The 26,826-nt window shown below is 41.4% G+C and overlaps 1 protein-coding gene across 1 annotated transcript in view; it reads right to left on the reverse strand.

Annotated features, from left to right (window-relative positions):
* The window catches only part of lrmda (leucine rich melanocyte differentiation associated), a 205,809-nt gene that overhangs the window by 47,181 nt on the left and 131,802 nt on the right, over positions 1-26,826 (reverse strand). The window contains exons 3-5 of the mRNA XM_084948225.1: positions 26,246-26,372; positions 24,766-24,905; positions 20,474-20,600 (exon numbers count right to left, since the gene is read on the reverse strand). Of these exons, the coding sequence (XP_084804351.1) occupies positions 20,474-20,600; positions 24,766-24,905; positions 26,246-26,372 (394 nt within the window). The remainder of the gene's footprint in view (positions 1-20,473; positions 20,601-24,765; positions 24,906-26,245; positions 26,373-26,826) is intronic.

Here is a 26,826-nt window from a genome sequence, read left to right on the forward strand (position 1 = left end):
AGGCAGGCATGCTTGGACCAACTGTATATAATGTGTAATATGAGGTGTGATCAAAAAGAACTACGTGCATGTAGACATTTGTGATTTTACAATAGATCACGAAATTGCACAAAGAGAAAACATCAAATTCTGTGTCAAACTGATTGTTTATGCCGAGGATCACCACTGGTGATGCGAAAAAAGCCATTGTGCCATAGAAGGTCAGTAGTGCACATGAACATGTCCCACACCCCCACCTTTGGTGCAATCAATCTGACCTGCAGAGTTTGCAGCTCTGTGCCCAACCTGTGCACGGATTAGAGTGTGAGCCATTAAAGGGTGGCCAGCATGCATTGCACAGGCACTGATCAGAACAGGTTCAAACCTGCTGGTTAACTGGGGCCTTTCTATATGAAGTTTGCACGCTCTCCATGCAGGTGCTCCAGTTTCCTCCCAGAATCCAAAGACGTGCACATTAAGTTAACTGGTGATTAAGGAAAAAACTAAATCGACTGTGAGGTGTGGGATGTGAGCATGCAGGTTTGTTTGTTTCTCTGCGACACACTAAAGACCTGTCCAGGTTCTATCCTGCCTTTCATGTAGACTCAGATCTTATAAAGGGCACTCGATAGTTCCTGCATCTGCTAGTACTGTAGGGTACGCTTGGGTCCCAGTGACATAAATTTCATTATCAGCCAGTTTTTTTTAACCAAGTGGACTACGCATATACATTCAGGCAGATGACGTTCACATCTTCCACACTCAAAAATGAGGTTTGATTTATTACTTGTTATCATCTAGGATAGTCTAGCATAGTCATCTCTGTCTGCCAGTGGCTGTCTGTCATTATCAGCTTTGATAATGCCTAATAGTGTCCTCAACAAAGATCCCTAACAGGATGAGTTTATTTCCCCAGCTCTTTGCAGCTTATTGGCTGGGGCCTCTACTTCTAATCACCTTTCATTACAGCCTTCTGATCCCCAGCTTCCCTTTGTACACCGCGCTTCATCGTCTTTATTTTCCGCTCTAATTGCATGTGAAAGATGCCCCCTTTGATTCTGCCTGCATGCCAAAGTGCTATCAGAGAGAGAGTGTCGAAAAGTGTCATGCGTGTCTCTCCACTTGGAGGATGAGTGAGCCGCATATTCACCTGCTGAGGACAAACCTATTTCTCCCCAAGATATGACGTATCTATCACCAGCTCAGTGGATATCAGCGCGATCTGTCAACATAATAGCTGTGTGTGTGTGTGTGTGTGTGTGTGTGTGTGTGTGTGTGTGGGGGGGGGGGGGGGGGGGGGGGGGGGGGGGGGGACTGGAGTGGGGAGGGGAGAAAAAAAAACATGCAGATCGGTGCTTTGAATTGCATTGTTATAGTCAAACATTCAGATATGTTTTTGCGTGTTTAATTTTCTGAGCAGCGTGACCACGATATACGGTGGTGTAACCTATTCTCTGCTGACAGAAAAAAGGAAAAAAATAGCTTTTCCATGTGCCTTTTTTTCCTTTTTTCAAATGCCATCATTTGTTACTGTTCACTGGAGGTTGTGTACCCACCATGTTAGGGTTGTTCACTGTCAGTGTTTAACCTTTTCAATATGATATCCGTAGGACCTTTTGTGACCACTGTGCAGTTCTAGAAGGGCTTGTCTGCAGATTTTATACACTGTTTCTTCTTCGGGGGCTAACTCGTAAAATGCATGCCCCCCTCAGAGCAGAAAAACATACTATACAGAAGGCACAATTAGATAATGGAGGCTCTCTCTGAAGAAGTATCAGTCTAACAAGGGCCTTATTTTGGTAACAAATTCATGGAAGGGCCCTTGAGCGGCTCGATATCTGCTTATTGTTAAGCTAGTGTTCTGGGATGGGGAGACTGGAACAGGAGAGAGACAGAGAGACCTCAGTCTGACAGAATCTAATCAAGAGTTGTCCTAACATATTACAACTGACTTAAGCTCTTCTAAGATCTTCCCTCCCAGTTAAGTCTCACTAATTCAGAATCAAAATAACCAGGGGGACCGAGACAAGGAGAGAAAGTGAGACAGGGAGGCGAGATTAGGAGATGGCACGGAGGGAAAAAGCACATACACACACATCACTTTCTGACTGAAATAGAAGGGTACTTCCGGCTCCAATTTCAGCATATGCTAGGGTGAGCTGCAGAGAGATAAATGAGCTCTCCAGCACCAAGAGGAAACCAATTCTTTATCTGGCATGCCTCTATTTACTGACATTAAGAATGATAATATCAATCAGCAAGCTGTCAGCAACCCAAGTGGGCTGTGAGGAGAACAAAGTTTCCACTGTCTCGCTTTTGAAACGTTTACAAGGAGATGTTGATGTACCTGCCATTCAGGTGCAAATAATGTCATCACCACACACCCAGATCGGGGCATACTACTCCACCTTAGTGATGAGTAAAAGTGCCCAGGGCCCTTTCCCAAAGCTAGTGTTCATAGCTAGGAAAAACAAAGCTGACGGGTTAATGAGCTAGCAATCACCACAACCAGGAGAGCACCATAGCACCAACATGTCTGTACTCCCCATCTCCCCGTGAAATATAGCTGTGGGTAACAGAATTTTTTTTCTACCTTTGGTGGTGATGAGCAGGAGAAAACACATGGCAGCAGCATCAGGGAAGCGTCTGTGTAATTACTTTTGGCCATCTTTCAAACCTTTCTCTCTCAGGAGAGAGATGTGTGACAACATATGACAAGAAAGCCAACAGGCTTTCCATACAGAATAATGGAATCCATCATCACTGAGGCAGACACACCTGTCTGGCTTTGAGAACAATGCCACACAGCCTATTTATTAGGTGCCAGAAAAGTTTATGTTTGTGCGGTGACAGTGACAGCAACTTGATCCTTTTCATTTTTGGAAGGGGGATCTCAAGCTTTGGGGAAAGGAAGGAGGAGGGGAAAGTCTGACTCACATATTTTTCTTCTCTCGGTGGTGCACAGTGAGTTCTTTTTTTTCCTGATAGCTGTCTGCTAAGGAGTCAGAAGACAAATAACAAAGACTGTCATTCTCCAGGAGGATTTCACTAATTCTTTTTTTTCTCTTCACCACAGAAAGATATTATATTCTTTTGACACTTCAAGTCCAGGGCCAGCTCAATCTTCCCTGGATTTTGCAAGATATTGGATTGTTTAGCAAATCAGGGAATGATTTAATCATTTGTGCTAGTTTGACATTTGCAGCATGAACACAAATGATTAATAAGAAGAACTCGCCAGGTTTCAGTCAGGAAACCTTTTTACACAGAAATGGTAATTTTTTTTCAAAACTTTATCAGAAATACAATTACCTGATCAAACAAGTGTGCATTTATAGCTGATGGTTGTGGATGTTCATGCATAGTAAGTCCTTTCCAACTGGGCAAAATTTAGTCAGTGTGTGAGGTGCATGATTGGCAAAACTCATCATCATTAATTTAAAAAATCAACTTAAAAATGTTAAAAAATTATTGCAAAATACAGCACTATACAAAAAAATAAACTAAAAGAAAATAAACACATATATTTAAGCTCATGAAAACTGGGACTGAGCCACACAGTGTGCTGGTGTTGGTCCATGACCGCTCAGTGGGCCATCACTCTAGCTTGATTGTCAAGCAGCCGTGTTGACATGGTCCTTTACCGTCTTTACTGCTGGCTGCCATCTTAACAGTTAATAATTAGGTTTCCTCCTGCCACAAAACACTGTGCCACGTTGACAAAAGCCAATGGCAACCGAGGTGGCGGTGTGGCTGCCACATTATAAATAGTCTGACCAAATGATTAATGAGAGGGGCCACAGAGCTAAAGCAGCAATCTCGCACACAGACAAAAGCTGCCTGCACAGCTGCCTGCGCGCACACACATTAAAAAAAAAAAAATTAAACAAAACCCAACAAGACAAGCCCTGTCGCTGGATAGAAACAAGAACTGAGGCAGAGTGGCAGGGAAAGTGGAAACATGCCAAGTAAATAAATTACTGAATTTCGACCGACAGCTTATGATGACTTTATTTAACCTCGAAGCGCTTTTGGGGAATCCTCATTAACATTTTGACACGCTCGGTTGAATGGCGAGGTCAGACAGGTTCCAAACGCATGGGAGGTTCAGAAGAGGCACGCAAATTCTTTTATGATGATTATGAAGTACAGACGTGGGAGAAAAGAGGAAAAAGAGCACGACAGAGAGCCCTTAACATTTAAGGAGTTAGGATTTTTGCCTAAGTCGGGCCAAAATCTAATTTCTTTTGGTAAGAAGTACTTTCCACCCCCAGTGTTTCATTGGCACCAACGCACAACCCTCAAGTCCACATGAAAGGCCAAACATCTGTGGTTATTATATTATGTTTAGAGTTTGACAGGCTGACATTGTAGGCAAATGCTTGTTATAATACAGGAAAACAAACTGTTGCCTAACAGAAATACTCAGTCTGTTGATCCTGCACCTCTTCGCACACTAACACCATCGATCTGTTTGAATTCCCACTTTGTCTGCGTGTTTCCCTTCCACCTTTCAGTCCGAAGTTTTGACAGCGACTCACATTTCCTTCCCGTTTCAATCATCTACCTTCGTGTCACTTCACAGTAATACGGGCTGAGCACTTCTGCTATAAATGTGACCCGTTGCCATTTTCAAATTGCACTCATCAAAGCAGACGTATCAAATCAATCAAAGCATGGAGTGGATGGATGAATGGAAAATAGCAGTGACAATAGTGACAAATATCTGTATATATATTTTTTTCCTTGAGGGAAAGATCCACAAACAAACATGGACGCCGTATTGCACCACCGGTCAACAATTATCTTGAATATTTGGATGTACTGCTGCTTCAAGCAAGTTTTTTTTTTCCATTTGATGGGCTTTATTCTTCCCCTCCACTTTGCTGTGCTCAGCTAGCAGGGCTCTCAGTCGTCACAACATCTCCCTTTAATGCCCCTGACAGGGGGTTATTTGCTCCCATATATGTTTTCTCTCCAATTACACCATGGCAGGCTGGAGGCTGCCAAACCACACCGCTGAGATGCTGATGGTCACCTCTTTGACTAGTCCTTCCTGCCTCCTGCACTATATTTTTCATCTTTTTAGATTCTATTAGAGAGGAGGACTCTCTCATTTGTCTGTCCTTGGTCGAAAGTGTTGTTTAACACCTGACAAGCATCAGCACTACAATGTGAACTGCTATTTGGTATAGGAAGGTAGCACTGGACCTCTATTTTCAATTTTATTTTTCCTTCAAGGTATACGTTTAGCACCGATGTGGGATCAGCATTTTACAAGAACAGCATGAAAATATTCTTATGGTAAAATTTCATTGCATTTACTGTGAGTGTAATCCTGGGAAAAAAATAATGAATAATGCGCACATAAGTGTTCAAACAGTTCAAGCACCTGCAGAAGCCTGAGCCGTCATGGGGATGTGAAGTACCACAAACACTGTTTTTAATAAAAGCATTTTTTAGTTAAATGCTTCAGCCTGATAATTTCATGCAAAGCACAATGTTAATATACACCAAAAAACACTAATTAGGCTAATTTGCTTGATTCTTTTGGGCTTTTTTACAGCTATCAGGCTGCTCAAAGATAAAGTAAAATGACGCCAGGGGACTGATATCTCAAATATACAAGATGCAAACCCTCTGAATCAATACAGCAAAACAGACAGCATTTGTGAGTATAGCTTTAAGCTAAGTGGGATGCCAAATGCAAAGGCTGCCATTGATACCACAATGAAAAATGCATGATTTCAGAGAGAGCAGCCTTTTATCTACAAGGCAAGATCAATAGTGGGAAGGGGTTATGGAATCAAAGTTGTTTTGCTGGTGTAGTAGTTAACTGACACTCTTAAAAAAACATCTGAATGCAATTTGAAAGAACAAAGCATGCTAAAATACAAATGGAGGAGAGTAAGGCAAAGTTCTTTGGGTTGATAAACTTTCTTTTCACATTCAGGAAGGCAATATCAAACGCTGAGTGTACAGGGCAACAAAAGTCAGATTCGTTTACTAGCAAGAAGCTCTACGCACGATCAGTGAGATATATATTTATTTATTTCCTTTTTGGCTTGAACTTGAGCAAAACAAAAATAAGAACTACAATACCTGAAATGACAAAATCGAAAATCAATGAGACACTGCATTTGTTTTAAGCAGCGAGACAGTGTGCGCCTCTGTTCTTCTGGGAAAGAAGGTCTTTAATCATTCATTAAGTTACAGACTGTTGTGGGACAAACAAAGAAATTAAAGATTTAAAAAATAATAGTAGAAAAAGTACTAATGTCTTTTACCTGGGTAAAAGTTGCATTATAATAATGATAAAAGAAAATACTCTATTAAGTATAATTAAAAATATCCTGATTAAAAAAAGAAAGAGTAGTGCTATTTATACGCCATCATTGAAATATTTCTAAATCATCGATGTCATGGCAACAATATATTTTTTAATAACTTGATTTGTACATGGTTTAGATTTTCTAAAATAAAAGAATTCACTGCTAAAAAGCTGCTATGGCTGTCATAAAAATACAGCAGAATAAAAAGTAGTTTTTCTAATGAATTATAGTGGAGTAAAATAAAAATCAACCACAGTCTGAGAATAACCACCCTCGCTATTTGCCTAACTGTACGCACAGGATTTTAAACAAGAACAAACAGACTCAGAGCTGCACGGTACTAAATAACACCGTCTGAACACTGATTTCAACATGACACCGACACAGCTAATTATTCTGTAACTCAAGCCATGCCTCTGTCCTGACCTTCGCCCTGTGAGTGGACTGAGGAAGAGCCAGCAGCTTTCAGCAGAGGCTTGGACCTGTCTGGCCTGAGAATGTGACAGGAGATAGACAGAGGAGCGAGACGAGAAAAAAGAGAAAGGGTCACAGCAGAGAAATAGAGACACGAGAGAGCGAGACAGAGAGAGACACAAAGAGGGAGGAAACATGAGAGAGAGCGGGAAAGAGGCAATGAAAGTGAGTGGAAATGACTGACAGACAGAGGATTCATCACAGGTAAAGAGTGAAGGCTCTGGCCACAGAGGGACTTGGTGAGAAAGCTAACAGATAGCAATCTGAGTTTTCACTCTGCGCCACGGCTAACAGCTAGCAGCTACCCTGTCACCGCTGCCTAAACAAGCCCAGTGTTTTCATCTCCATATACACAACGCGGCATTCTGTCTTTTCTTCTGATGGAGATAAGATGTATAAATTATGAGCAGCTGACAAAGTCTACTCCAGCGCCCCCGGCGTCTCATCAATCACTAGCCTGTGTGTCAGCAGGTAACTGACGTGGCCCCCGGAGGCACAGCCCCCTCTTTAGGTGTGTGAGTGTTTTTGTGTGCAAAAAAAAAAAAAAAAAGTGTGTGTTTGCTACTGTGCAACTGCGCCTTTGTACAAGCCCGAGTATCGTGCCTGTGTGTGCGCAATGTGAGAGCCTGTGTGAACAGCTGATTCAGTCTTAACTCCATGCTATAAAGACAAAAAAAGAAAAAGAAACACAACTTGCGCACACCAGCAAGACAAACACAACTCCTGAGTATGTGTGTGAACTCAAGGATTTACTGTTATACCTTGGGGTTATCTGATGTGCTGATATGCTCTGAAGAAAAAGCTAAATTACACAGAAAAGCATGAAAAAATGTAATAAGCTACTAAAAAAAGAGTGAAACTGGGAGCCAGCCTGCTGGGTGGAGCACTGAAGGCCTTTCATGGCCAGTGGTAGGCCACCCAGTATGATTATTTCTATTAACACTTTTCCATGAGCCTCAGACCCCCCCCCCCCATCTAAAAGTGTAACTTGGTTTCAGGCCGATGGCTGTGAGAGTCGGCCGTGACAACAAAAAATACACTTGAACTGCATTTTCAATGTGCCGAATTCACAGATATTATAAATGGGAACACTTAAGTGTTTAACAGATCACTGCTAAAGTAAACAACATAATTACACAGTGTGTCAGGAAAACAGTATAATTACAAGCTACAAGTTGTCAGTGACTGATTTCACATCATTCCCATTTACAGGCCAATCATAGTCTTTTCACTGCTCATGTTTACCAGAATAAAGACCTAATTTTATTGCCGTAATTACAACTTGTTGTGTCCAAATGGAACCGATTACATTGGCATTGCGGAGTGTTAATGAACAAAAAATATGATAGAAAATAAGTATTTAATGATTTGGGATTTTTGTGCCACTAGATTGTTTTTTTTTTTTCATGGAGTTTGTAAATTTTTTTGCCTTGAAACAAATCTGAAAAAGCCCGATTGAGTTGATACTGAATTTCCATTCAAGGACAGCTTGTGTGTGGAAAAAAAAACTACTTAGAAATACGTGCATTCAGTGAAACATTCATTCCTTTTGAAATATACTGGTATATAACCTCAAACCACATCACTTGCCAAATTACACAATGTTTGTGCAGACGGCCCAAAGCAGGTAGCATTCGCTCACTCACACAATATCGATCGGCTGTGTTCGAGTGAAGTTGAAGGAGGAGGGAGCGAAACTGAAAAATTTTGACTCCCTATGGGGACGGGAGAAACGGCTCATCTCAGCACCAAAGAGAAAGAGGGCTGTCATGTTTTGTGTGATGAGCTGAAAGACTAGACGGGGGCCTGGAGCAGCGGTGTATTCCTTCCCCTATAAACAAACCTCCGAAAACAAACAGTTCCACCCCACAGAGAAGGAGATGGTACAGTGAGACAAGAAGCGAGGGCAGACAGGTGTCACGGAAGAATGACATCTATGACAGAGGGCACTGAGAGACAAGCTGCAATAGATAAGAGGACGAGCTGAGACATCATGAAAGGAGCATCAGACTTGTTGTCTCCCTCTTTCTGCCCTGCTGGTTTGGTATGGATTGTAGGCTAAGGACTTCATATTTTGATCAAACTGACATCTCATGAATTATGTACCGTACACCATTAGCATTAGTTAGAGTCATCACGGTATCAATGATGCTATTGTTTTGAGGGGGGTCAAGTCCTGAGACACATTATCTTTGAAAAACCCTTCTGCGAAGAAAGGAAGAAGATGTCTGGAATTCAGCTGACAAAAGCACTCAGTTGTCCTGAAATCTGATGAGTCTGACAGGATGTGAGCCCATCTGATCTGCTGCAGTCTCAATATTCCCTTACCGGGGGGGTAGTAGGTAGAATGGGCAAGCTGCTCCTCTCTGGGCTTTTAGCACAGGTGTGATGAAAGTCATAGCTGCCGCAACTCAGCCCACCTCTCGGATTACCCCCGAACATGTCTGGTGGCGGACTCTGCCAGTTGGCAAGCAAAACGCAAGGAAGTGATGCCCGCTGTGCCCTATCCATCTCCCTCCTGCATGGAAACAGCATATCAGGTGATCCCCAGGGATAAGTATCATTATATCATATATTAAATGTCTTAGGCTGCGGGTTACAGTTGTAGGTCTTAACAAGATAACAGACAGATCGTACAGAATGGGACAAAATGAGTTGGTGCTACAAGGTCAATACTGTCAGTTTGGCCGTGGACATCTCTGGCACTCGTGGGACCTGTTTATAACCGTGAGGTGAAAGAAAGACAAACAAACAGTAATAAGGAGAAATAGAGCTCCGCTGCCTGTCAAAATGGCTCTGTTTGCCACCCACTACTACAGCGCAGTATTTCCTGTGTTCACTTAATCAGACTTGATGAAACGACAAACCTTTGTTCTACACTGCCTGGAGAAGTTGGTAAAATAAAATGCGTTACCAATCACAACTTGCATTAGATCTCACAGGATATCTTACAGCTCATTGGCTCTGGTTCAGTTTCTTAAGTATGGTACAGTACAGCAGAAGTCAGACATCACAAATCTGTCAGCTCGTAACAGAGCACCAACTGCAAATAGAAAGCGAATGAAGCTGTCAGAGGTTACATCTCCTTTGATAAACACAGAGCGATGAAAATAATTTGACACTGAAAATTAACAAAAAATGCCAGGCTGATAAAATTAGGGGCTTAATACTGTCTTTTTAGGACGTAAAGCATGATAGATCTTGTACTTTAATCAGGTTTCAGAAAATAGAAGTTTGTACCTTTGCTAAGCTCTCACGACAAAAACACAACCGAAGGAAGACGACAAATTCTTTGTGGATGAGTGCCACTAAAACATCGTGGCATTAAGGTCCTTCACCCACTTCACTGTCCATCAGTGCCCTGTAACCCTATGCCAATCTATTCACAGCCTTTTCCGGCACTCCCATAATGACACGAAAATGCTGTTTGAGTGTCACTTGACCCCTTTGCCCTCGCAGTGACCTCTATAGTGCACCCTGGACAACCCCACGGTGTTTTACATATTTCCACAAGCATGGCTCCCTCTCCTCCGCTGTCTCAACTTAATTTCCTTTGTCCAATTCTCCCATCACCCTGCTCATCACCCCCGCTCCTCTTTTCCATTTTTCTGCTTCTATTCAAAACTTGAGAAGGAAAAAGAAAAAAAAATGCCTCTTCACCAATGGAAATCACAGGGATAAGTGGCTATTCAGAGAGTGATTGTCGGGGAAAAGGGCGGCTGCCGTGTTTGTGAAATGCAGAGAGGGAGACTGTGTGAATGTTGTAAAGACACATAAGAGTGGAGTGGTAAAGGGGCTCACTTTAAACTTCCATACAACCAGAAGTGCTAAACAACCTGTAAGCAGCACACAAGCACCACAAAGAATGAAAGTGTTAGGGGAACTTTTGACTAGTTGAGGATTTCACAAGCTCAGGTTTCTTTAAAACAAAGTTTTCTTTAAATCACTCCTCAAAATTTTATCCCATTTTAAAGCGCCTTTCTTAGTTTAAACACGTGTGGGATCTCCCTGTCAGTCAAATGCGAAGCTCCCGATGAGCTAAGCCTTTAATGCGCCAGATTTGACTGGTTAATCCTGTGAAACCAACCTTTTTGTCTCTCAGGTGAAAAGGTTGCACACTTGGGCCTCCTTCCTTCAACCTGCAGTGTTCCTCCCGCCTTAGCTTCCAACCTAAACATGCTCCAGCCCTCATCAGTGGCCTCTCCTACCCCTTCTCAGCCACCTACCCGCCTGCATGCAGAAGCTACAAAGCTGGAGGTGTCAAGACTACCTGTCTCAACAGCACCCCCCCTTACCTGACCTGCGGATAGCCCTCAGGGACATTAATTATAGAGTAGTCTGACTTGTTGAGAGGAAAGAGACAGAGAGAGAGAGAGAACGAGTGAGTGAGGGAGAGTGACACAGAGTGAAAGACAGAGAGAGAGAGAGAGCAGAAAAAGATAAATGCAGAGATGTTGTTACAGAAGCTGTCACCTCCTAATCATGTCATCCTGCTGTACAGAGGTGATGCTGAGGCTTTGCTCGATCAGGTTTCCTATTCATCACCAGTGCTGGATGGTTGGTGGTGGAGGTGTTGGAAGATGTGTATGTGTACAGGCAAAGCATGGAAGCCTGGTAATTCGTTTTTCCGGAGTTCAAACTTTAAACTGTTTCACTTCATCAACTGGGAAAAAACACCCTTAAGATTTTAACTGAAACGTGGTGGATGTACGTTTCACTCCCTGTGTTTTATAATCTTTAAATACCAACGAGCTGTTATTTATAGACATTATTATTTTTTTAAAAAAACTAGCAAAGTTAGAAAACATTACTGCCTAAGGACCACTTAAAAAGAAACACGCGACGCAAAACCGCCGCATCTATTCCTGAGCGCTTGTGAGCTGAAACGTGGATCTATGATAATATGACATTTCAGTGTGTGCTTTTAAGTTTTTGTGTGGACAACAACGTCTGGTGCAGAAGCGTGGATACAGGCACTCAACTGCCACCATGTGATCAGAGCAATCTGTCCAAACAAATGGAAGCTTCTCCTGCACATTACTGAGTTAGATTAGACGACTTGTGGTCATTTGATTCCCTACTGTCTCGACAGCTCCCGTTTCTAATGGACCGAGTGGGATTTCACAAAACGCAAAATTGGAGGAGGTCAACGCGTTTGAAGGTTACCCCTGTCGGGAATCAAAATAAATAACATTCAGGTGTGCTATTGTCTGTCAGCTGAGTGTCTTAATGATGCCAAGTTAACACATACTAAATAACAGTGTCTCCCTATGCACTGACAGCCTCAGAAATAATTGACCAGCGTGCTCCAAACTGAGACGCAGTAGGCAGAGAATTCAATCCTGCAGCTGACAGAACCCATTGAGCATGTCACTAGATTTTGCATTATACACAAAGCAATGTCAGGTCAGGGATGCGGCCTCCTGCTAGTTATCTGCGATTGCATCTCTGAGGGTAAATTACCTGGCTCTCCATAATATGGTCTAGTTAACTAATTTCATGACAGCGCGCCATCGCTTAAAAAAAAAAAAAAAAAAACAGTCTCAGATTTACTGCCTGTCAAAAACACGATGGACCCTTTTCCCCTCCTCAAAAAGCTTGGCACCCTCTCAACTACTGTAAGAGATCATATTCAATATCCTCACTCTGTGCGCTGAGGACATCTCTAATATCAGACAAAGACATACAGCTGAAATGAACAAAAAGAAATCTAACCTTATTATGTTTGAAGGCTACCAGCCGTGTGTCATTTCATCCAGTTCCCATGGAAAAAAAAGAAAAGACAAAAAAAACACTGCTGGGGGGTTGTAAAGCACTGTAACATAGCGCTAACGCTCTTAGCAAGGAAACAGGGAAATCCATTATCCTTTGTCATGCTGACCCGTGCACACTAACAAGCACACAGATACGGTATATGGTGTCCTGTCATTTTGTTGTTATACATGTGTAAATTATTCACTTTCTGCCAGAAAAGACGCTCTGACAACAAAAACTCACCTCGCCAACGGGGTCACAGGGAAAGTTAATCTCACACAGACAAAGCATAGTTTTACCTGTGAGAGCATGGCCTTCCGCTGATAACGACAAACGTGACAATAACTCAGTGATGGTGCGAAGACTTCCTTTAAGCTATACTGTGTAGAGTGAACAATACGGACACACAGAATACCCCCCCTCAAACATCACACCACCCATGCACCCACCCACCCTGGAACTCAACAGTGTCTCTTTGAAAGTTCACAATGCACGCCAAGGTCTGCCCACCCGCTCTTTTCTCTCCGTTTCTTTTTTGTATGTGTTCCCATTGAGCCGGACGAGGTGGCCTATCATCGTCTCGACAATGACAGTAGGTGGAAACGCTAGCTTTCATTACACAAAGTATAAATAGTGTAATCTATCAGCCCTGCCAATCAGGATGATTGATTATGGGCTGTCAAGGAGGAGAGTGACACATTAGAAAAGTTTGGTTAACAATGCCTGTAGCTGGTGCGGGGCTGCTGCCACCCAGCCCAGTGATTAATGTGTTGTCAGTCTGTAATCCCACACCCACGCTTAATGAGGCAAGAATTTATCATCTCGGCAGAGTGGCAGATGTCAGGGGGAAAGGAATCCAAGTGCCTGGAAACAATATACTTTTTCTAGCCTGTGCTTGACATGTCTGACAAGCTCTAAAAACCACAAAGAAGGCCTGTGTAAGCACAAACTTCAGTGGAGGGACTTTCAGTTCTGGCTCTGTCCTCTGTTGCCGGCTCATGAAAGTCACTGTTGCTGAAAGATGACTCCATCTCCATTAACACCGCACTGAACAACAGAGACAACTGGCATAATGGATTAAAGCTCGAGTGATCCAGCACACTGGGGGAGAGAGGGAAGAGTTCTAAGCACCATGTTTTTCATCTCAGCCCTCTGAGGTCTAGGTGCTGACGACCCTGACCCTGACACTAACCCTCACCCTACCTCATGCGATCGTAATATAACTTTTTTTGCAGAAACAATTCTCCCAATTCTTGGCAATACAGGAAAATAATTATTCTGTCTCGCTTTGTATGGACTTTCCCTGCATCATCCAGCAGAGCTTCAAAGCTCTAAAGTAAATTTTACTTTATAAATAACAAATAATTAACATCTGCAAGCCATAAACAACAACAACAACAACAACATCACTTGACTTGTCTCATAAAAATAAAAATCAGAAAGTAAGTTTAACCAAAACTGCCTTCAGCAGGGGCACATGATAATCAAGTTCAAAGTAAACTATAAAGTGCTGAAACAGTGATTAATGTGTACAGTCAACCTCAACTAAAAGAGACAAGCAAACTAATAACAGATCTCTTTGAAAGAATTAAAGTTTATTGGAGTTTTGCAGAAGCACCCGGTGGGGCAGGAGAAGAGAAAGAAAGATGGATTTTTTCCCCTCCGAGCTCCGAAAACACTAAGCCAACTGTCTCTTATTACACTTGCAGCATCTTTCTGTCACCAAAGAGACCAACAGGGAGGATTATCTCTGACTGAACTGATAGGCCAACGCACTGGGATGCTGTACGATGCAATAGCTAAAAAACATCATTTGATAAGAAGTGTAACTGAAGAGAAGCCTTAGTGGAATGATATTGTTGTTACAGTGCGTGTACAGGGTTTGTAGAGATTTGCAGCCCTATTACATGCGATGAAAAAAAAAAAGACATTGTTTTAAGAGGCACATTTTCATATGAGAAAAACCTCAAACATGTCCAAAAACTATAAAGTAAGTGATCAGTGATACTGGAAGGAACAAGTGGGGTTTTACCCGGCACATTTCTACATTTAAAAGGAAATTTGAAATCAGCAGAGTTACAATAAAAACTCTGTCCTTCCCAAAGCCTTATGAAGGATTTCATTGGAAAAGTATGCCAATCCCAGACACTTAATATTATTAAAATAATAAAAGCTTAACCAAGACTTTCTTTTTTTTTAAACTTTGAAAGTAAGGTTATATGACCGATCACATGATTTGTCAAAATTTATGAAAACTTAACATGAAAATAGAAAAAGGGAGACATCTCATTATTGCTGGCCAGCCTCGGCCTGCTTTCTGACAAGCCTCAGACTCCACCGCCGAACACAAGAGACATCGAGACAACAAATGCTTCACCGCAGAGGCGTGCCTTCTCTGCGCCGGATGCCAGCAGAAGGAGAGGCAGTTAATGCAACGAGGCCACTTTAGTGTCTCATAAAGGCCCTTAGGAAAACACACGTTTGTTTTTATCCACTGCGTTCAGCCAAAAAAAGTGAATAATACATCGATCATTTTTTGCCTGCGAGAGTGACGTGACACTCAGGTCATGCACCCTGTGTCTCTATGCTTTGAAAGAGGCAATAAATCAATATTGGCTCACTTACATACAATTAATTGTGCTTTAAAGTTTTACAGTGTGTTTATGATATGCAGGGCCTGGATGATTTATGTGGACAGTGTGAGTCACTCCCTCTAATTGCTGTTGTTTTCCCAGCTTATAACCCCTGCGTGACCTCTCAGTTGAAGCTGCCAGAACATTCAGGATAGAGCTTGCTCTACTGGTCCAAACTCTGGACGTATTTCAGCAGTTAGCTACAGAGAAAAGCTCACACAGAAGCGTACGCCATTCAGTCAGTTTGATACACGGATCGAACATGTGGTACCCTGGAAGTATCCGACAAAAGCAAGCACTGTGCTTTGTGTATCGTATGAACTAAACACACTCAAACAATTGCAAACAGCTGTTTTCAGATTTAGGATACGTTATCGTTAAAAAGCAGCGTCTCAAGGAGTGTCTGACGCAATTAACAGATAATACGACATTATGTAAGCTGGAAAAGAAAACAGACGTTAAAAGCAAGAAAATCACAGTCTGTAAGAGAATTCATCTGAGCGAACATAAGGCAGAGAGGCAGTTTGTGTAGTTATAGTTTGCCCTCTACTACTATGCAGTTCTTTCCTCATTCAACTTCATTTGATGCAGGAATTTGTCAACTCCAGGTTCTTTAGGTATAATATCTGGTGCACATGGAGAATCAAACAGAGAGTAAAGAGCAGTGTTGGTCAAGTTACTTGAAAAAAGTAATCAGTAACTAATTACTGATTACTTCCCCCCAAAAAAGTAATCCCGTTACTTTACTGATTACTTATTTTCAAAAGTAATTCATTAGTTAGTTACTTAGTTACTTTTTAAAAAGACGATTTACAACCCGAATAGGTGATAAAGCGATAGATCTTTCAGCCCAATTCTACTATTTCTGCATAATCCATCATACAAAATGTAATCAAATGGAAAAGTCTCTTTTTAAAACTTGTTTTATTCGTTTTAATCTTTTAACTTTATGCATGAAGCAAAATATTTAATTACATGCAACATTCTCTGACTGGAAGAAATTTGTTTAACATTTAAACCTATTTTCTGCACATTCCAGCACATAAAATAAAATATTTTTTGTGTTTACACTCAGTCTTTCAAATAGATGCAAGTAAAACACAGCAGAAAATAAATAAAATCAAAGACTAGCGGTCCTGTTGCTCTATTTTCACCTGTAAAGCAGGAGTAGGGTAGGCGGAGGTTTACCCTGGAGCAGGTGAGCTGCAGCGGTCAGTGGAAGAATCCGTGAGTTTCTCTGTGAATTTCCCATTACGTCATTACACTCGGTGCTTGGAAGTTTAGTTTTTTTTTTTTCGCTGTAAAAAGACGTTTTCTTCCCACGCACAACGGACACTAATGTTTTTGTCACTTTTTATGGAATCAAACTCAAAGTAAGGTCAGTACTTCCACGGTTTAAACGCTGCATGCTCATACTCTCTCCCGCACTCGATATATTATCCATTGTTGATCTGCACACAGCTGTTGTCACGAACGTCGCACTCGCTTACATCACTGTCATGAGACATTCTCGCAAAAAAAATCACGGTTTTAGTAACGCAGTGTTCCTACGGGAAAGTAACGGTAATCTAATTACCGTTTTTGCAGTAGTAATCCCTTACTTTACTTGTTACTGCCCATCTCTGGTAAAGGGTGGTAATAAACATGCTTCTGTGGCAATCTGCTGGGTAATATTCCCTCCCCCTGTTGTGAACCATATTGTTTGAGTTTTCTCTAAGGACACATTTGTTCAGTAAAATGATTCAGCAAACCCACTGAAGGCACATTCACAAAGTGCTATATTGCATACTGTTTGTTATGTTTGAAAGCTTCGGGGGAACTCATAACTCTCAAGCAGTGAGATGAACATAGAAACATTCTTCACAGCATACATTTAAGGAGCTAAACAACCAACCTATAGCAAAATACTGCCTCTTTTTGCAGAGTTGCAATGCGATAAAAAAATAAAACACGAAATCAGAATCGTGCATCACATAATGCACAATCATAGCTCTAAAATGATGTAGCGTATCTCAGATTTGAACTGCTCCCTTCAGCGCAAACTTAAAATGAACCACTGTGGGCTGCAGAGTAAAACAGGTTAGTGTCTTGGGAAGAAAAAACTGAACTGAAAAGATCCACTTGAGGACTTTCCTGGCTCTGTCATTGTCAATTCCCTTGAAGAACCGTTACCCAGTGTGCAGAGACTCATGGGACCCGGGAGCTGGCTCAAGCCACCCTGCAATGCAGTCTGCTTTACATTATACCGAGAAGGATGTGGGGGGAAGAAAAAAAAAAAAACTGTCTTCATGCTAGAAAATCAAGTCAAATACTTCATCCAGGCAAAATCTAAGTGACATCCGAGGAGCATTTATACTGGCTGACGTAGCTACCAGTAAGGGGGCCCGTGGAGTTACTTCACTCACTGTGAAACGCTCTTAAACATCAGGCAAGAAGTAAATGTTATTCTACTAGTTAAATTCGCTACGCACTTTTTAAAGCTCTACTTGGGATCTGAAAACAGAAAGTGCTGTCACAGTGTTTTGATAGACATGGCCAGTTTAACCCAAGGGTTTCGACAGCATAATGTGGGCTGCGCGGAAGTGGCGTGGCCTAACTGAGCCAAAATGTACCACATGCATTTTCCAAAAGCAGCCCAGCACGGTCCAAATGGCTCTACGTGGTTTGACGCCATTTCATTCCATGACCTCTAAGTCCTCAAAGAGAATTATCACATTATTGCATTCCAACACGCCCAATTTCCCCAAATACAGCTCAAGGCTTTTCCACTCTGACTCTGCTCAGTGTTGAGGTTTTGGGAAAACACTAATCATCCCTACTGCTTTCTTTTTTTTCTTTTTAATTGTTTACCTCAGGTATTTGTACAGTTTCTCTATCTAGTCTTAGTCATTTTGCTTCCATTTCATGCCCAACTGCTTATTATCCTTTAAAATCAGAAATGCATTTTAACGACCCAGTGACAATTAAACAAATGCCCAAATGTGAGTTTATTTCCTGTGTGTCAGACTTTGTGCGTCTTCGCAACAAACGTTTGGTTCTTTAACGCCTTTCTAAAAACTACACCTTTTTTCCTTTGCTAATTCTGCACTTGCAAATCTCATTACAGGCTTTTGCATGTGCCTGCCTCTCTTTACAAAAAAAATGCTCTTTAATGTCTGGTTGTGATTTAGGAAAACACTGGGAATGTATGAAAAGTTATGGTGTTCATATTGTGCTAAAGACCATAACTGCTTTATCAGAAACATGTGGCAATCCTCTGTGCCAGGCCAAAATGGCATGACTGAAAAGGAGTTTAAATTGTGGTCATATTCCACTCTGATATGACTCAAGTGAGGTCTCGAAAGTTCACCGCTGTCTCTTTCAAAGCCAGCCCATTAACTATTCCAATACATACTGTACGTGATGCAGTGAGAACGAAAGGGGCTTTTCCTTAAATTTGTGCTGTCAAAAGCGGGCACGTATCACTGTAAATCTGCTGCAGTTGCTGCTGTTATTAAGGTTTCAGTTTACTCTTAACAATATGGAGAATAGTTGTCATATACTTTCATATAAATAATAAATGAACACAGAGCCCCCCCACCCTCCAAAACCCCCGAATCAGTTTCATAAATAAATGTCTTAAATCACAATCGTGGGCCTTTACCCCCCCCAGTACTTGCACTAATTGAGACTTGAATGGTAGTGTTAGTGACAGCGAGACATCTAATTACCATTCTTTGTAATGAAACTAATGGCAGACACTGTACCACGAGCCAGTGCTATGAGCAACACCCTGCTGTACCAGACATAAAAGAAAACACAAATATCTAATTACGCCATCATCTCTTCCCAATCTCCTGTTCTGTTGCAGACGTTTCACTAATTGGTGGCCCGCACTATCGGTCAGCTTACAATCACTCTGATGATGCGGACAATTAAAGCCGGGAGGTACTCATGGCTCATCAAGTCTGCGGTAGTTGACACATCACGTCTCATCTAACTCAAAACAAATGTTATGGAAATGCTGCCGTGACATCCTCCACGCAGGATATGTCCAGGCAGAAATGCTCTTCATTAGCAGTCCAACACTGCTAATAGGGAAGTGTACATAGTACAAAAGGAGTACGATCAGGCGCACAAAATACTGTGCGAAATGTTCGGTAGACGCGTTTTCATCAAAGCTGTAACCTTTTACTTTGCATAGGGAATAAATAATCATATACAGCAGGTTCAAAGACGCAAAGACACAAAAACACACACATCATGTCAGCCCGAATCAGTGATTATCTTTCCTTTCATCTAGGGCTGTGGCGACAAAAGCAAACATTTCTTTTTCACTGACAGGCTATGTAAATAAAATCTTAAAAGTGACTTTATCCTGCCAAAAAGCATTGTAGAGGTCCCCATTTTCTTTTTATATAAAGTGGATGAGCAGTGTTTTCATTCCACTCTTCTCTATCTACCAAACATGGCAGACGGAGGTTAAATTATTTTAGTGTTTTGCTATCTCACTTGCCACTTGCATGAAGAATCAAGAACAAAGAGTAGCATGATCTGACACTAAAAGAGTACACTATCTTAGCTCATTGTCTGAATCAATAAATATTTTGTTTTTCTCGTGCACTTTTAAACCCGACATTAACTCACATGCTTCTGATTTATCACCGAATGCCTTCTCTGGATCCATTTTTACCTCCCAGGCTGACTGTCGGAGCCCCAGAGCATTGAAATGACAAAGCTAAGCTGATCCCAACAGTAAATATTTCATGATCTTACAGTTACAGGAAATCAAATGTGGACAAAAGATGATCATTTATAGTGCATTACAAAATGAGCAAGACGAGGGGATTGAAGTAAAAGGGGAAAACCTTCTTATACTGTATTTATTCATTGGGGTCCCAAACAAGACAAGGATGAATGAATGCACTGACTTGAGATAATTAAGTGATTGCGAGCAGCATGTACATGAGCTGTCACTCCAATCTCCAGCCACGTCACACTTGGAAACACAAGTGTGGCCGGACAGCCGCCCGTCGTCTTTGATCTGGGCTCATGCATACGAAATCAGGTCAGGCCATAATCACACACACTCACATGCAACACGCATGCACACTCTAGGCCTTGGGAGACACCGACTGTTTTCAAAGGGCCACAGTTCTAGGACCTCTGTAAAGGATGAGTGACAGTCAAGCACGCAAAGGAAGAAAAGAAGGATAAAGGAAGAGAATAGGAAAGGGAACAAAGTGACAAACCCATTCAGTTCTTTAGAGGTTCTGCTACTTAAAACAGTGTAAAAAAACTAAACTAAAAGACATAACTTACAGCTTCCGGCTTAGGCTTGACCACTTTCATGAATGCGCCCCTTTCCTGTGCCTCCATCCCTTCTCTTTTGGTTACTTTCCTGGTGTCCAGAAACTTCAGTTGTGGCAACTTGTACAGAACAAAGTACCTGTAATGAGACAGGAAAAACTGAGCATTAACATACTGTTGCCATAAAAGGCCTCCTTGTAGGTCTATTCTTGACAAAGAGACAGACTATCTGAGGAAGTGTGTAAACCATGATACACTAATCAAACTGACACAAATTCTAATATGTAAATGCAGGCATCAACAAAAGTTGAAAAGAAGCCATGTTTACTCAGATTTAATAGTGATGCAGATTTAATGGTGATATTTTCTTGTATGTAATAACCTTCAAAGCTGATAAGAAAAAGTATGACATATAAATAGCATGAAAGAAGATACAACCCGTCTGCTGGAGCTGTCATTCTGCAAGCATCACAGATATCTCTCTAAGCTTTCAGACACACTGTCTTTCATTGGGAGGGAGAGAAACGTCAAAAGATAATGGTTGGAATACACAGATGACAACAGATCCTTTCACTGGCAGGCAGGAATAGAGGAACCGGTATGTCAGGGGTAAGCTGGTAGCTAAAAAGGACACGCATACAGCACCTAAGTGGAGGGTGAGAAAGGACGGGGGATATGTCCAAAGACAAGACCTGTGTGCAGAGAGCCGTGACAAATTGATGATGGTGATGGCGATGAAGGGAGATGGCAAAGCCTGTGTAAAGTTTTCAACACCTGAGGATAATAAGGAGGGGGATTACATTTAGACTGACACGGAATATAAAATATGTTTGTGCAAAATTAAGGAAAAAAAAAACATTTAAAACAGTCTGAAAAAACAAAGCAAAGCAAACAGGCAAACGTTTAAATCATCATCAATAGAAAGACCGCATTTCTAAATGTATGATCACTTTTCATCTTTCCTGTGACATGATCAAATATACGCTTCTATATGAAAAATCTTCAAGCCTTGACACAAGGTTTGCAAAAACAAACAAACAAAAACACCTATATTGACTTACTAATTGATCATCAAACTAATTGTCATCCGTAAGTCAAAATTTTAGGTTAGCATGTCAAAATCTTGACTTTCATAACTTGAAATTGAGAAATTTCTAATTTTTGAATAACTTATTCAAATAAATTTAAATAAATTTGAATTTCAACATACTCTAAGATAAGTCAAAAATGTAAAATGCTCAACTTGAAACTTTGATAACTCAAATTTTTAACTTAGCTCTGCCTGTTATTTTTAAGTGGCAGCGTGAGCTTGAGCTTCCACATTTGCCAAATCAAACATATGGAATGAACCCTTGTGAATAATTTAACAGCCAAAAGTGTTCGTTTGCATTTTTCTATTCTTTTTTTTAAATATACAAATCACCTCCTGTGCAGTCTTTGGATCCTCTAGCACAAACACAACTTCACACAGCATTGTTGCAAATAGCTAAAAAAGTTGATGCTCACAACACTAACTGTCAACCTAAATTTTAACCTGAACAGTGTGCACATTACTGTCAGCCATTAAACTATTAACATTTACCCATAACTGCGCAGATGACTGATGTTATCATGAAATGCTATCATTGCTATATTGCTAATGGTAGCATTAAAAAAGTAGCTAGCAGCTATCGCTAATAATAAAACAATAAAGTGAATCTGGGAGCCTGGCAGCAAACTTTGTCCTGCTCTAGAAAGTATTGTTTTCTTAGGATGAACCAATCATTTATGTCTAGACAGAAAGAATATTTTACAATGCTATTTGACACCAAAACAGTGTCAAGTCACCAGAAGCAAGCACTAACTTGCTGTATGTTGTATTGACAAGTACAAAACTGTAGTATAGTGACAACCCTAAATGACACTATGCACCTGCTGATAAACCACTGGTAAGACCAGGTAAAAAGGACTTAAAAAACATTGAATTAAAACTGTATTTGATTTTTTAATAGTGTGACTAGAACAATGAGTAAGTAACAATGGCAGTTCTTGTGGTATTGGAGACAATAGAAAGCGTGCCTTTAGAGGGGAGAGTGTTTTCAACAGCTGGTCTAACTCTTCTGTGCATGATATTTTTGACGTCCAAAAAGTTTGCTTCTCTCTTCTGCCATCAATTTAAACCGATTTGAAATATATTAATGACAGATACCCAAGATTGAAATGGGATTCTTGGACTTGGATTTTTTTCTTTTTTCCTAAAATAAAGTAAGCACGTTGTCCAGGATTATTATAGCTGAGAATAAATCAAATAATGTTTCTAGAAATGAGGCCTAGCTACTAAAAAAGAGCTCCTTTGGCTGGTGAGAGCTCCACCTCTCAAATCCAAGAGGCCCCTTCCCAATCCAGTGTCTCCCTCCATGTAGAAAGACTTTGTTCAGGGCATTTTCATGATGAAATGTGAAGATGCCCTTGGGAGACATGTAGAGAGGTTATTCTCCATAGGTAACCTACCATCACAGGGTCAAAGCAGATGACAAGGCTCTGTCAGCCAGTGGGGATATTAATGATTCAACTCAACCGCAGAGGGAGGATAAGAAAGCGAGAGAGACAGAGGGGGTAGAGTGGAGGGTTGGGATATGTTGACTAGTGAAAGAGAAAAAGAGTAGCTACTGTATACTTTGACAATACCAAAATATGGCTTCTGACACCCTTTGAAGTATATCTGGTTCTAACAGTGAGACTAACATCTAGAACAGTGCAATTTGCTTTTTACTAAGGGGGCATGGGGCGCAATAACACACATGTAATAAAAGTCAAATAATTAAAACATTTAATGTTAATTTAATTTCATTTACAATGGCAGCATTAATTAAAATTAAAATTCCTTAAATTCTAATGATTGTCTGAAATTCGTAAAACCCAAGTTATCCTTCATTTACTTGTTGCAAACTTTATTCTCCAGATTGAATAAAGTTTAGAACAAGTTAAACTCCAGCTAAACAAAAACAAACATTTGATACCCGTTTGTTTCGCTGTGTTTATTGGCACATCAGGAAAGTTCATTTTAATTGTTAGCTGAAATTATTTGAAAGAATATTAACACAATCATTACACTCAGTAATGTCTTGGGTGAAGGAAAAGAAAAGAAATCATTAGCATCTCTTTGATCAGCCACAGCGGAGAAATTGGAAAAATTGATGACATCTTATAATGTAAGGGATTACAAGTACATTAGAAATATTTTAAAGAGAATTAAACTGCCAGAACATTTTAAACCAAAGTTACTCTGAGGAGTCCTGTGCTGAATAGCCATTTCCCACTATTTACGTATAATATTAGAGAACTGAACTCTTGTTACTGTAGTACTACGAATGGCCACTGAGCATTTGTACAGTCGCCTAATAAAAGAACGCTATCTAAACTCCCGTGCAGACTACACAATGCTGTGCGAATAGTGTATTTCTATGTCACTGCACTAATTGGGGCACCGATGCAGCACACCAGGGTATTTCACTTGAGAGACCAAAAGCTCCTGAGGCATTGGGCTGGGTATTTATTGCCCAAGGCCAGTGCTGTCACGACCTGCATGCAGCCTAACCTTGTCAGACATGAAATCTGCATCACGCTCAAATTGATGTTTTACTATGTGACACATTATGAATATTACATTACAGGACCATAGACGTTGTCAGTCAAAACAGAACAGCTTTCCTTACCAGTAAGATAAGGATGCGAGAAGAAGGGGGAAAAGGGGGGAAGAGGGGAGGGAAAGTGAGAGCGATGGGTGGTGGTGGCGGCGGCGGTGGTGGTGGTGGGGGGAAGAGAAAGGGAGACAAAAAGAGAGAAGAAAGATTATTCAAGAAAGGCATGGGTGGTAAATGATTAATAGGCAACACAGAGTCAGAAACAAGCACTTAGGGCTAAAACAGACAAAAGAGAGTATGCTTTTCGCCTTTTATCGCATTTCATGTAAAGGACCCTGACAAATGGTGGTCATATTGCATGGCTTGAGGCCTGGCTTGATGTTTAATGCATCATCTGCTCTGGTAAGGCAGGGTAGTAAACACTCATTTGTGGTGGTGACTAGTCACACATGAAATCCATTTTGCAAACTGGAGTGTAGAGGGGCCAGTTGACAAAGCTTTTAGAGTGATGTGGTTGAATCCGCAGTCTGCTTATGAACTCCAGGAGCTGTTTGTTTAAAAAAAGGAACATCTCCAAAGACATTATTTATAAAAAGCTATCATTCTGAACAGTTGAGTATCTAAAAATCTAAACACATAATGATCTTCCTTATACAAGATCGATACATAACATCAACAGACCTGTATCGCTGGTAGTCGTCCTCGTCCTTATCCGGGCTGACCAGCTGGTTAGGACAGGCCTCATTTCCCAGCAGGCTTAGGTACTCGAGTGATGGGGTCACATCAGCCAAGTGTTCCAGCAAGGCCTCGATATCAGTCAGGTGTCAAAGGGCGGATGTCAAGGACCTCGCGTTGTTAATTACATTAGCATTTACTACCCGCACAGCCCCTCCCAGGCCTGGCTCCACAAAAACACATCACTGTCAAATTTACTGAGGTGCTCAAAGAGGCTAGTCAGTGGCTTTGTGAGACTGGGCAGACAGAGGGGCAATTTAAGGTGCAGGCTTTGGCATATAGTAGTGACACAATTTGGCTCCTGCTCTCTCTCTTTCTCTTGATCGCTCTCATTTCCTAGGTGGCCGGGTGCAGAACAGTGACAAAATGATGGATGCCCTGTGGTTTCAACAGTCCGTGCTTCTCAGAGCTGTGCCGTGGAAAACTTTTGCGAAACGTGGAAAAAACAAACAGCCCCTAAGCAGGCACATTCATCACTAATACATTCACTTGGAAAATTGAGCCCCAAAGTGTCAAAATACAACTGCACTAATGCAGTGCTCGAGCTTTAAAATGGCACCGTGCCACGACAGGATGTACATAATTGGCCTATTAGCATGTGCCGACCACTTCACAACCAAACTCAGCGCACAGTCCCAGATGCACACTTCAAGGAGTCCCAGTTTTAATGTTGACTCTGGAAGTGTGTGTGTGTGTATGTGCGAGAGAAAGAGTAAGCATCATTACCCAGTAGGATCTGCGTAACCAGAGAAAAACAGGACACATTGCTAAAGCTGTTCTGAAGCTTGGAGGGGAAGTTCACACTTCTCTGACTGATCATAAACAGCTTCGCAGTGTGTCTTAAATTTAGGTTGGCTGTGCAGAGCTCTGGTTTTTAACATGTTTACGCTGGGTGGCAAGTAGAACGCAAGATGGTTCGAATAAATGTGATCATTAAGTGACAAATAATACCTGGACATTTCTATAGCAGTGAGGAAAACGGTGCAATACAATATTAAAGCTGATGCAAATACATTAGTGCAAATTAAAGCTAAAGAAAAAAGAAACAAATCAACCAACTATATTTCACAAATATAATGTCTCGCTCATTGGATCTGGTTTTAATTTGCTACTTTTTTATTCTTTTTGAAAATAGAAAAAAAAGATATGTTGACAGTTAAAACGGATTCCACTAGAGGTCCCTGTGGTTCAAAAACTAGTCCAGTGTAAAGCTCTGCGACAGCCAACTTCTTGTACACTCTTTTGCAACACCCAGTGCTTCCTGCAAAGCCGTGGCATAACAAAGTGGCTTTTTGAGACAATACAGGAAGGCAGTGACACAACAATTAATATGAAATCAGCTGCTGATGCCGACACCGAGGCCTGTAAATAATGTCTGCGTTGGAAAATGCAAATCAGAGGCTGAGCAACGGCCTTGAAAGGATATGCGGTTCTTGTTGAGCGTCAGGGTGTGGAGGTTGGGTAACCTGGGCAACTGGAGGTCATTTCCAAGCAGATTGTTGTCGACGATCAGCTCTTCCAGCTCAGTGAACATTTTGAGGCCTGCCAGTGACCTGCAATGATAAGGAAGCAGGAAAACTGTTATGGCTTTAAATCTGGTAAGCTGTTATTGTGAAGAAATAAATATTTCAGCTCTCTTTCATGCACCAAGAGAGTATGGGTCTGGGCCTGTCAGGGAAGTGAATGACAAGAATTAGTGGTGCTGAGCTCCCCTGGCATGGTGAGGCATCCTTCAGCGGCTGGCAGGATGAGGGATGGGGGTCACTTGTGAGTAGCCAGGATTCAAAACAAAAGGCTTCAGAAATGCAGCGGGCAGGATGAATTTGTCAATGTCTTGTGCCTTGAGGCACCCAGTTTCGCCTGACCCTAACCCTCCATTCCCAAGACAAATCACTCTGTCACAGTTCACCTTCACTCCCCAGACACAAATTTAACTTGTCATCCATCATTTTCACAGAGGAACTGGAATACACTTGCAATCACGGATGGAATGGAAGGGAAACTTTT

The sequence above is a fragment of the Perissodus microlepis genome, chromosome 13 (assembly GCF_051167445.1).
Source record: "Perissodus microlepis isolate ML-2025 ecotype Zambia chromosome 13, ASM5116744v1, whole genome shotgun sequence".
Lineage (NCBI taxonomy): Eukaryota > Metazoa > Chordata > Actinopteri > Cichliformes > Cichlidae > Perissodus > Perissodus microlepis.